Source organism: Macaca thibetana, chromosome 7 (genome assembly GCF_024542745.1).
Source record: "Macaca thibetana thibetana isolate TM-01 chromosome 7, ASM2454274v1, whole genome shotgun sequence".
NCBI classification, from domain to species: domain Eukaryota; kingdom Metazoa; phylum Chordata; class Mammalia; order Primates; family Cercopithecidae; genus Macaca; species Macaca thibetana.
Genome location: NC_065584.1, coordinates 161,259,083 through 161,271,693, shown reverse-complemented (window position 1 = coordinate 161,271,693; position 12,611 = coordinate 161,259,083). Strand labels below are relative to the sequence as shown.

General features: G+C 38.6%; 1 protein-coding gene across 11 annotated transcripts in view; it reads left to right on the top strand.

The window, feature by feature from the left end:
* Positions 1-12,611, top strand: part of SCAPER (S-phase cyclin A associated protein in the ER) — a 571,361-nt gene that overhangs the window by 504,818 nt on the left and 53,932 nt on the right. For all 11 annotated transcript variants that reach the window (XM_050799824.1, XM_050799823.1, XM_050799825.1 and 8 more), the window contains one exon: positions 8,643-8,798. In XM_050799824.1, the coding sequence (XP_050655781.1) occupies positions 8,643-8,798 (156 nt within the window). The remainder of the gene's footprint in view (positions 1-8,642; positions 8,799-12,611) is intronic.

The window sequence follows — 12,611 nt, the reverse complement described above, 5'->3', positions numbered from 1 at the left end:
TAAATTTACAAGTCAGCTCTAAGATGTCTATGGAAAAGGCTCTAACACAGCCAAAACAATTTTGAAAAAGAATAATAAGTCAGAGGACTTGCCTGATTTGGGGACTTACTATAGAGTTACGCTAATCAAGACAGTCTGGTATTGGTATAAGATTGATCAATAGGTCAAAACAATTGAGTGCACAGAAATAGACACACACAAATATGGTCCAATTATTTGGGGTGGGGGAGCTGATTAGGCTTTGGAAAAAAAATACACTATTTTTTAGAGCAGTTTTTAAAGTTCACAGCAAAATTGAGTGGAGACTATCGAGTATTTCCATAAACCCTTGGCCACACACATGTACAGCCTCCAGTAGCCCTCATTAGAGTGGTACATTTGTTACTGTCAGCGAACCTACATTGATGTCGTTATCACCCTAAAGTCCATAGTTTACATTAAGGTTCACTCTTGGTGTTAAATATCTTATGGATTTTGGCAAATGTATAATGACGTATTCATCAGTACAGTATCATATAACCCCATCCATTCATTCCTCCTTTCCCCACAACCTCTAGCAACCTGTCATCAGTTGATTTCTGATCAAGGGATCAGATTAATTTAATAGGGAAAGGAAAGGTCTTTTAATGAATGGTACTAGAACAACTGGATATCCATATAGGAGAAAAGTAACCTCTTGTTATATACAAAATTAATTTGAGATGGATCATAGATCTAAACACAAAAGTTGTGACCATAAGACTTAATAGCTACTTAACACGTGGAAAGATATACAAATAGCTACTTAGCACATGGAAAGGTGTTCAGTATGTTAGTTATCAGGGAAATGCAAACTAAAACTATACCAAGGTACTATTTCAAATCCGATAAAATGACTAAAATAAAAAAAGACTGATGATACCAGATGTTGGTAAGGATATGGAACAACTGGAGATCTGATACATTGTTTCTGGGAGAATGAAATGAAATGACCACTTCGAAGAACTCTTTAGCAATTTGTAAATTTAAACACATCTATTCTATGACTCAACAATTCTACTGTTAGGTATTTACCCGATAGAAATGAAAACACATGTTCACAAAAAGACTTTCCCATGGATTTTCATAACAGTCTTATTTATAATAACCAAAAACTGTAAATAACATATACATCCATCAACAAGAGAAGGAACAAACAAATCATAGCATACAGGTTGAGTATGCCTTATCTGAAATGCTTGAGACCAGAGTGTTTTGGATTTTGGATTTGGGTGGGGAGGGGATTTTGAGTATTTGCATTATACTTGCTAGTTGAACATCCCAAATCTGAAAATCCAAAATCTGAAGTGCTCCAATGAGCATTTCTCTTGAACATCATGTTGATACTCAGTTTTGGGTTTGGGAGGATTTTGTATTTTCAGATTGGGCATGCTTAACCTGTGTTCATACAGTGGGATACTAATCAACAATAAAAAGAAAGGAATTATTGTCCCATGCACCAACATGAATAAATTTCAAAAACATCATGCTTAGCCAGAGACAGATATAAAAGAGAACGTTTGGAATGATTTCCTTTATATGGAGAGAGGAAAGGATTGGATAGAAAACAAGGGAACTTTCTGTTATGATGAGTATGTTCCATATCTTGTTTTTATTGATGGTTATTTAGATTTATGTAGTCTTCAAAACTTGTCAAACCAAACACTTAGGTTTTGTGCATTTATTATTTGGAATGTATCTTAAGAGAAAGCAGTTGATTATTAATCACAATGAAAGCAGAAAGGACAAAGGTTATCACAAATGTGATTAGCAAGGAGACAAGAGATGTGAAGGATAGACAACAGAATTAAAATGGTGAATAATTCATCTTCTCAAATAAGGTAACAGGAGAAGTACAATAGAAAAAAAAAAAAAAAAGCAAGAATAGAACACTTCTAAACTGAAGGAAAACATTCATTAGCCATTAGCCATATATGAAGGAACCAACTTTACTAGTGGGGTAGATATAAAGAGGCTGAGACTCAGGTCAGGCCTTGTTTCTAATATCACACAATAACTTAGCCTGATAGGATGTGATCTTGACCAAACTATAGCAGTAACAATTACAGTGGAAGCAAGAAAGATTTAGGACTATTTTAGCGGTAGAATTAGCTTCTATCTACCTCAGCCTTGGGCCTTGTCTACCTGATGAATTCATTTAAAAATATGAAGATGCCACCTCTTTTGAGAAGCTAACCCTGACCCATTAAGCCAAAATTTGGCACTTCTGCTGTATGGTAGTAATACTTTGAACATACCTCTATTATAGAATTAATCATAGTAACGTGGAAATTATGTGTCAGCTATAATGTTAAGAGGTCCTTAAGTTTAGCATCAGCATCATACTTAGAAATAATTGAGTGGATGAATGCATGATTACAAATGGTTATCTTAAAATTTCTTGTATTACTGTGAGGTGAATAATGACATCCATTTGGATAAGAATAGTGGGAGAAGGAGATTTCAGAGGAGATAATGAGGTTTTATTTGAACATACAAATATAGGGGTGCCTTGGGACCCCCAAGGGAAAATATAAACTAGTACTTTTAAGACAGAAGTTCAGAAAAGAAGTAGGCCGGATGCCGTGGCTCATGCCTATAATCCCAGCACTTTGGATGGCTGAGGAGGGCAGCTCGCTTGAGTCCAGGAGTTCATGACCAGACTAGGCAACATGGCAAAACCCTGTCTCTACAAAAAAAAAACAAAAACAAAAAACAAAAAAAACTAGCCAGGCCTGATTGCATGCACCTGTAGTCCCAGCTACTCAAGGAGGCTGAGGTGGGAGGACCCTTGAGTCCAGCAGTGAGCAATGATTGCATCACTATACTCCAGCCTGGGCAATAGAGTGAGACCCTGTCTTTAAAAGCAAAACAAAAGTAGGCCTTGAGATAGATTTGGGAATTATTATTAACATATTGAGGATAGTTGAAACCATGGAATTGCATGAATTTACTAAATTTAGTTCAGGGATAGAACCCTAATAAGCAACATTTTGGTTGGAATGTGAGAGTGGATAGGTAGACAAGGATGGACAAAGAAACAATAACTCACTTTAGTTTTTTTAATAGATTCAGGGGGTACATAATACAGGTTTGTTACATGGATATATTACGTAATAGTGAAGTTTCAGCTTTTAGTGAACCCATCACCCAAATAGTGAACATTGTATACACACACACACACACATATATATGTATATGTTTCTCAATATCCCTTTCTGTTTGTAAAGTTCAATGACAGAAAGCTGCAAAGGGACTCATTTTAAATTTCAAATGGCAAAGCAAATGGAGAGACCCATTTACTGTAGCATTTACAGCAGCATGTCTCTTTCCCAGGATGTGTGTTCCAAGACTAGGAAGTTTTCTACATAAAGCTTTTCATCCTGGGTGTGGTAATAGTCTTAGCATTATAATTTCAACCTAATAGTTACAATGCAAAAGATATGTTGCTTTTGACCCCAGTATTCATTAGAAAATTCCATATTCTTCGCTCAAAACTGTGAGGTTGACAAAATGAATTTCTCTACACTGACCTTTTAGAGCCATTTAGTATAAGCATCTTCTTAGCCAGTGATTTAAAGATTGTCCATGTAATTTTCAAGACACAGGCAATTTAAAAAAACATTAGTCTGACTCATTAGTAGGCACCATAGATGGCCCAGTAACCATAGGAGATGATACTCAGAAAGGACCAACTACTCAACAAGTGGTTGTTTTAGTTTGCCTTGGCTTTACAATGCTTTTTATCTCTTCACTCATTTTGTAGTCTTTCTGCCTTTCTGGCTATTTCAAGGTCAGTACGGGAAACCTAGCTAAGCCATTTTCATCTTGAGACTACATGGTTTTGAAGCTAGACCTCAGTAAGAACCAAAAAAATGCCACAGAAAAGCAGTGAATTCAGTGCAAAGGACCCTCTTATCAGGAGTCAGAAAACCATAGAATGTTCCAGCTGTCTTGCTTGAGCTTATGCGTTGCCCTCCTTGAGCATCAGTCTCCTTGTCTATCAAATGGGGATAGTCATACCAACTTCCACATAGTGAACTGGATTTTCTCATACCGTGCTGGTGAGACTATAAATTTATTTAATGTTTCTTGAATATAATGTGGCTATCTATGTCAAGAGCCCTAAAAATATGCATGCCCTTTGACTCAGTAATTCCATTTGTGGAAAATAGTCTGAAATCTGGCAAGGATTTCTACTCAAAATGTTCGGCACAGCATGGTTTATAATAAGGAATATTGAAAACAACCAAAAGTTGCAAAAATATTCCACTGGTAGAATATTATTCAATCATTAAAAATTACGTTTATGTATCCAGTCAGATCTCTAGAACCTAGATCATTTTACAGGAAATAAATAGTTCAAAAAAATGTTTTGTGACACCACAGGGATATAATCAGTAAAATTCAACTTGTGGGAAAGTGTATAGGATGAACAACCAGGTTTCATCAACAAATACATACATTTTCAAAGGGGGTTTAAAAAGGTGGAGGGTAGCTAACAGATTAAAAAGAGACTTAAGTCATATTAACCAGTCACAATGTGTGGTTCTTGTTTGGATTCTAATTTTTTTAAAAAAAAAGACATTTATGGTACATTTAGAAATTTGAACACCAGTTATTTGATGGTATTAAGGAATGGTGATTTTTAGATGTGATAATGATGTGGTTTTGTTTTTTTAAGTGATTTTTTTTTTAGAGATAGAAATGGAAACATTTACAAAGGAAAAAATATGCCTTGGATTTTCTTAAACTTTATGCAGGATGGGTGTGGACAGATGGGATTGGCCATGGATTGATGGTAGTCAGGGCTGTGTGATGAATGCATGGGTATTTGTTATCCTCTTCTGTCAATTTTTTTAAGGTTTATGTTAACTTTTCAATAATACGGTTTTTAAAGATTTAAAATATAATGGTTAACCAAGATATTTTAATGACATAGAAGGGGCCTAAATTGTCATTGAATGAAATTCAGTATAATGTCAATCATGTGGAGAAAGAATCAAATAGAAAAACATGAAAGGAAAATTATCAAACTGGATTGTCTTTGAAAGGTGAAATTATGGCCAACTTTTTCTACTTATTTTTCTGCTTTTCTTTACTATATAAATTTCTTTGATGAGCCTATGTTACCCTTATAATCAGAAAAAAACAAGTTTTCACTCTGGTTAGAACTATTTTAGAATCTTAGCTTGAAATAACATAAGTAAAACAGCATAGTAAAATGACTTGTGTACCTGGGAAGGTCAAGGTTTGAAGTAGATGCCGAGGTCTAAGTATAGTAATGCACTGCATAATGACTTTTCAGTCAACAACAGACCACATATACAATAGTGGTCCTGTAAGAATACAATACTGTATTTTTACTGTACCCTTTCAATGTTTAGATATACAAATACTTACCATTGTGTTACAGTTGCCTGCATTGTTCCCTGCAGTAACATATTGTATATGTTTGTAGCTTGGGAACATTAGGCTATTCCGTATAGCCTAGGTTAGGCTATACTATCTAAGTTTGTATAAGTACACTCTATGATATTTGCACAATGACAAAGTTGCCTAATAATGCAGTTCTCAGAATGCGTCCCCATATGCCATTACAGCTCTGTTTCTTTCAGTTCTACTTATCTCTACTTGGCTATATTCTCTAAGCAGATGTTCTCCATGTAACAAGGTAACTACCAGCACCCCCACAGTTACACGTTTTAGTTTAGATATCCCCAGTGGAAAGAGATTTTTCCTATGGTCATATATTAATCCCACAGAAGATGTTGAGTGGTCCTCCCTAGGTCATATACTCATCCTGGAACCAGTCATTATGGCCAAGGTGATGAGTACTTTGACTGTCCTGAAGCACATGCTCACTCCTGGATTAGCAAGAGGGTAGCATCTTTAACAAGGCCCCCAGGACCATATGGAATAGGAGAGGAGAATGTGCTGGGCAGATAAAAACCAAAGCTTTCACAGTCTGCTCCCTAATGGTATTCTTGGGATAATTCATTGGGATGATTAAGATGAAAAACACTTTATTCTATTTTGTTTGCTAATGTGTGTATGTGCGTGTGTGTATAGACAGGGTCTCACTATGTTGCTCAGGCCAGTCTCAAACTTCTAGGCTCAAACAGTCCTCCTGCCTAAGCCTCCCAAAGTGCAGGGATTACAATTGTAAGCTACTGTACCCAGTCAAAACACTTGATTTTTTTTTCTTCAGATGGAGTCTCACTTTGTTGCCCAGGCTGGAGTGCAGTGGCATGATGTTGGCTTACTGCAACTTTGACTTCCTGGGTTCAAGCGATTCTCCTGCCTCAGCCTCCTGAGTAACTGGGACTACAGGTACCAGCCACCATGCCTGGCTAATTTTTGTATTTTTAGTAGAGACAGGGTTTCACCATATTGGCCAGGCTGGTCTGGAACTCCTGACCTCAAGTGATCCACCTGCCTCGGCCTCCTAACGTCCTGGGATTACAGGTGTGATCCCCCATGTCTGGCTACAGACAAAACACTTTCTAAATCGAAGAGTTCTGTGCAAATGTACAAGCGAGTTTTTAAAAGTCTAATTTTGTTAAATCAGATTGTAATAAGATTCTCAGTGTGTACATATATCAGTCTATCAATTTCCTTTATTAGAAGAGGTCTGGTGGTCATCATTTCATATTTCCCAATTTTAAAACTGTAGGAGTAAGGCCGGGCGCGGTGGCTCAAGCCTGTAATCCCAGCACTTTGGGAGGCCGAGGCGGGCGGATCACAAGGTCAGGAGATCGAGACCACAGTGAAACCCCGTCTCTACTAAAAATACAAAAAATTAGCCGGGCGCGGTGGCGAGCGCCTGTAGTCCTAGCTACTCAGGAGGCTGAGGCAGGAGAATGGCGTGAACCCAGGAGGCGGAGCTTGCAGTGAGCCGAGATCGCGCCACTGCACTCCAGCCTGGGCAACAGCGTGAGACTCCGTCTCAAAAAAAAAAAAAAAAAAAAAAAAAAAAAAAAAACTGTAGGAGTGCTCAGTAGCCCAGGTAGATACATTTTCTAATGTAAAAGATGAAAGGAGGCATTATTTTGTGTCTTCAAAGTAGTAAACTTGGAATGGCTCTAAACATGAATTACTCATCAGTTTCTCCTTCCTTTTACAAAAACCTGTGTTGTTAAATGAATAGTGGTGGGGCCTGTAGTGCACTTACACACCAAAACCTCAATTCCTTTGTGTATATCTCTGAAAGTTAACATGTTGATTTGCAGAACTGCTATATTTGCAGTCCTACCCTTCTCATACATGTCAGTGCAGTAGCATTGAATTCCAGGCCAAGGTTGATTTATCTACAAGGTCTTTTATAGTCTTAAAATATTCTTTTCAATGATTGCTGCTCTGTGGATTAATAAAAGAGTTACTATTGTCAGTCCAGTTTACAAACAGCTCTAGAAAACTGTTTTTTGTACTGAAAAGATGGAAATTATTTCTTAAATGTTATTGTCAACTCTCAGGACTGGTACTTTTCAATAAAAGCAATTAGATTCTCACTGTTTGTTATGCTGTTAATGGTGATGGAGTCTTTAAAAATAGGGAACCTACAACTGGCTTTAGAAGTTTAAGTTGTGGCCAGGCATGGTGGCCCATGCCTATAATTGTAGCACTTTGGGAGGCCAAGGCAGGAGGATCACTTCAGGCCAGAAGTTCAAGAAGAGCCTCGTCAGTATAGCAAAACCCCATTTCTACAAATAAAAAATAAAAAATTAACTGGGTGTGGTGGTACACAGGTGTAGTCCCAACTACTTTCGAGACTGAGGCAGGAAGATCTCTTGAACCCAGGAGGTTAGAGTTGTAGTGAGCTATGATCATGCCTCTGCACTCCAGCCCGGGTGACAGAGTGAGACCCTGTCTCTAAAAAAAGAAAAAAAAGTAACAAGGGTGTCTGGGTTGAATCATTGTACTATATCTTCTAAATCTTGCATTGGGGCTCCCTAGTAGTTTAAAAAGGAACGCTTTTTAAGAGCATAAAGGGGCCAGGCGCAGTGGCTCAAGCCTGTAATCCCAGCACTTTGGGAGGCCGAGACGGGCGGATCACGAGGTCAGGAGATCGAGACCATCCTGGCTAACACAGTGAAACCCCGTCTCTACTAAAAATACAAAAAACTAGCCGGGCGAGGTGGCGGGCGCCTGTAGTCCCAGCTACTCGGGAGGCTGAGGCAGGAGAATGGCGTAAACCTGGGAGGTGGAGCTTGCAGTGAGCTGAGATCCGGCCACTGCACTCCAGCCGGGGCGACAAAGCGAGACTGTGTCTCAAAAAATAAATAAATAAATAAAAGAGCATAAACGTCATTATAAATCATTTCACTTGTTGTTAGACTCTTCAAACCAGTAAGAATGACTAGACAATCATTTTCATTCATTTTTTCTTGAAAAATAATATTCAAATAACCAAAAGAAAGAAGAGAGAAAAAAATACTTACAGAAAGAGCTGATTATTCAGGAGTAAATCTAAGGAAATTCTTACTTGAGATGCTTTACTCAAACTTGTGTTGTGTCTGCTTGTTTGAGGGGTCCAAGCCTGTGTATTGTAAGATTCATCACTGAAGGTGAAGATGTTGCTGGCCTATTCAGATTGATAACATGCATTTCTCCCCCACATCTAGCTACGTGGTGAACATGGGTCTGATTGACAAACTGTGTGCCTGCTTCCTCTCGGTGCAAGGCCCAGTGGATGAGAATCCCAAGATGGCCACATTTCTGCAGCATGCCACAGGACTCTTACATGCAATGTGCACATTGTGCTTTGCTGTCACTGGAAGGTAAGGCATCTACTTGATCTCAATCTAGACTCAACTTTTGGAACATCTCCTGAATTTTGCCCATTCTAGGGTCATTTCATAGGATTTCAAGTGGTCATCTTGGCCATCTTTCCTCTTTGTTCTTTCCCCATCATTGGCTTTCTATATTGAGATGTATATTACTTTCTCATTTTTCTGGGCCACATACTCTTGCCAGTCTTTTTTTCTTGTTGGTGTCATAAATTTGACTATCATTGCTGGAAGAGACCTAAGAGGTCATCCAGTCCCTCTTCCACTGAGATCCAGAGGAGTCCAGTGATTCTCCTTCAGTCATTGAAGGAAACAAAGCCTAGACCAGAACAAGCCAAGCCCTCAGCCCTACAGAGCATAGCCTGAAAGTGCTCATTACCATCATTCATGTGCTTTCCGTTATAGTCTCCTAGGTTTATTTATTTTCGCTCTGTCCCTTCTTCTAGAGTACTTCCATGAATAAGGGAAGGGAGCCATCTAAAACAATAGGTCCCTGAAGTCACACATGACCCATGGGCATTGTGAAAGCCAGTGTACCAGGGACTACTACTGGCCTGGTTGGCTATTTAGACTACCCCATCCCATCCTACCCCATCCCACCCTGTGGACTGTCCTCAGAAACAATAATTCTCTAGAAAGGACACAAGTAACCCTCTGGGTCTTCTTTTCTTCTCCCCAACCCATCCCTCACCAAGTAAGAATTGTTGATCATAGTGCCTCCATTTTTCTGATAGGAATATGACATATCCCTTAGGCATATTGAGGATATTCAATCAAATTTCTTATAATTAATTCTAAACAGCACATATGTGTTACCTATTTTTTAATTATGTGTTTTGTATTTTTAAGAATTTGTCAATTTGAAGCTTCTAAAGTCAAGCTTCTTAAGGAAATATTATCCATCTACATTCAATGTTCACAGAATACCAGTAACTATATTCAGAACATTTTAAGAGAGGGAAACTGTATTCTGAAATGAACATCCTCAACATTTTTTAGTTCATTATACATAGGACCCCTAAGCCCACCTATCCTTCCTTACTCTTACCCAGTCCCTCACCACCAGTCACATTCTAATAAAATTAAGACTGTCTAGAGAAGTCAGCAAAGCCAAGCATGCCTGTATTCAGTGTTCCAAGTTAGTCTCTTCCCATCAAGAAATGTAGACCAAGCCTACCTTCAGTGAGAGCTCAGGAAGTGACTGTTTGTGGGTCTGTGACCTAAGTAGGATCCAGTAGTAGCATGCTGCACAGAGGCTGGCATACCAAACACTGTCCATCTGGAACAGTGGCATCTGCCAGCTTGGAGGCCACCATGCTGCCCAGCTAGTTACTGTGCAATGGCCAGGCCCCTCCCTGGAGGTCTCCTCTCAGGCAGGAGACCTGTGCTGACCTTGTCTTTTCTTGAACACATAACATTACATTACAAACCTGCCAGCATCTCAAGTCTGCGTCACCTGTATTTTCTTGAATCCAGATCAATATCACAAACATAAGCGTTTCCATATGTGATTGCTGTACAGTCTGTGGGCTTCAGCTTTCACTTTCACACAGATTCAGTCACTTGAAATCTATGGAATTTAAAAGAAACCTAAAGGTCATTCACCATCACTTGTTTTTTGTAGGAAAAGCAACTGAGCCAAACTGACTTGAATCAGGACCTGAGATTTCTAGCTTGGTGCTCCTTCCACTTGACTTTATATGATTCAGGATGTAGGAGCATATATTTCGTTTCTTTGAAAATTTTCTCAATTACATATGGAACATGGAAATAGGATCTTCTTCTCTTTAATGCACACAGTCATGCTCTTGTTCTCAAGACACTGAGCATCTGTCCTGTGCCAAACACCAAGTTAGGTAGGTAATAAAGATACTACCCTCAGGGAGCCAAGAGTCTAGTGTGAGGTCAGACTTATAAAGTAATAGTTATAGCAGAAGAGAATTTGCACAGAAGAGAAAGTAAAGCACTTACAGAGGAGGTCAAAAAAGGCATCCATAGGCAGAATCCAAGACAAGTGGAAGGAAAAATCAGTTGAGAAAAAGGACATGATATGTACATTATGTGGTATACCAGATGTTATTGGTGCCTTTGGTTCACCTGGAGGTCATCTGCCAATGGCTTTCTATATTTCTCTGCCTCAGGACGTTCTCTGCACAAGGAGCTATTTGCTAGAATGCAGAGGAGTTTTAACGCCTCCAGTAGTGACCCTCAAACAATAAATTGGTGGATAATACCCCCACCTCCCTAATGTTCAGTAGTACAATTCTGAGTATATTCTGTACAATTCTCACAGGATCCTCAGCCCTAACCTGTTTTTTGTTTGTTTGTTTGTTTTGTTTTTGAGACTGAATCTTATTCTGTCGCCCAGACTGGAGTATAGTGGCACTATCTCGGCTCACTGCAACTTCTGCCTCCCATATTCAAGCAATTCTCCTGCCTCAGCCAGCTGAGTAGCTGGGATTACAGGCACAGGCCACCACTCCGGCTAATTTTGGTATTTTTAGTAGAGATGGGGTTTCACCATGTTGGCCAGTCTGGTCTCAAACTCCTGACCTCAAGTGCTCCATCACCTTGGCCTCCCAAAGTGCTGGGCGCACCTGGCCCATAACCGGTTCTTTAACACATCCTTGATTTAGTTTTCTCCCTTCCCTGTTTCTCTTCTCTTCATCCTCACAATAATCTATTTGCACCCATATTATTTTTTCAGGATCTGCTTTTAGGGCAGCCCAAACCAAGAGATATGGACATACAAGACTTAGTGTCATGTTTAGTTTGATGTAGCTGTGCAATTGGGCAACTGGGGAGAGCAGCAGGACATGAGATATTAAATGAGCTCCATAAATGTTAGTTCTTGGGAGGTGCAAAGGGCTACAAGAGCTAGACTAGAGCTGTCGAAGGCTGCTAAAGTTGCTTGAAAGGGAGGACAGGATCAAATTTCTGTTACAGAATGATCACTCCTACTAAGAAACATAGAGATAACTGGAATGGCACAAGCCTAGAGGCAGAAGGATTAGTAAAGAGGCTCTTGCATAATCCAAGTGAGACATGTTGAGGGCCAGTAAGGTCAATGAAAATAGAGATGAGCAAATACATTACGAGGGAGTAGAACAAATGTAGGGGAGATGGCATAGGGTTTCATGGTGTGGGGGGTGAAAGGAAGGGAAGCATCTAGAATGACTCCCAGGTTTCTAACTATAAAATTTTGAATGGTAGATAGCAGTCTCCAAATAAGGAAATATTTATAAACAGTTTTTCATAGTGGAAATATGAGTTTGGTCCTAGACATGCATAAGGGTTATTATATATGATACAAGATTATCATATACATATACATATACATATATGTATATGTATAAACTTTGGTCTACTTGGATAATCTTTAGGCATGCCTAGGACCAAACTTATATTTCCACTAAGAAAAACTGTTTATATTCTCAAACTTGGAGACTATACTGTCTACCACTCAAAATTTTATATTTATTATATATTTATACATCCGATAAATTATGTTTACACATCTGATACATTTTATTTAAAATTTTTAATTACTATATAATTTATTTTATTATGTATATGAAATATTCCTTCTATGTACACATACAACTGGATTTTAAACAGTGATTTACTCTTGATCGTTTTTAAGAATTCTTAATCTATTTTTCTCCATTATAATTTCCTTCTCTAACCTCAATTGCTTAGCAAACTTCTATTATTAGGACTTACTACAAAAACAGATTATTCTAGAAAGAAGGTCCAGGTGGTTTCCTGGCTTAATTTACCTAGGAAATTCTTTGCAATATCAGT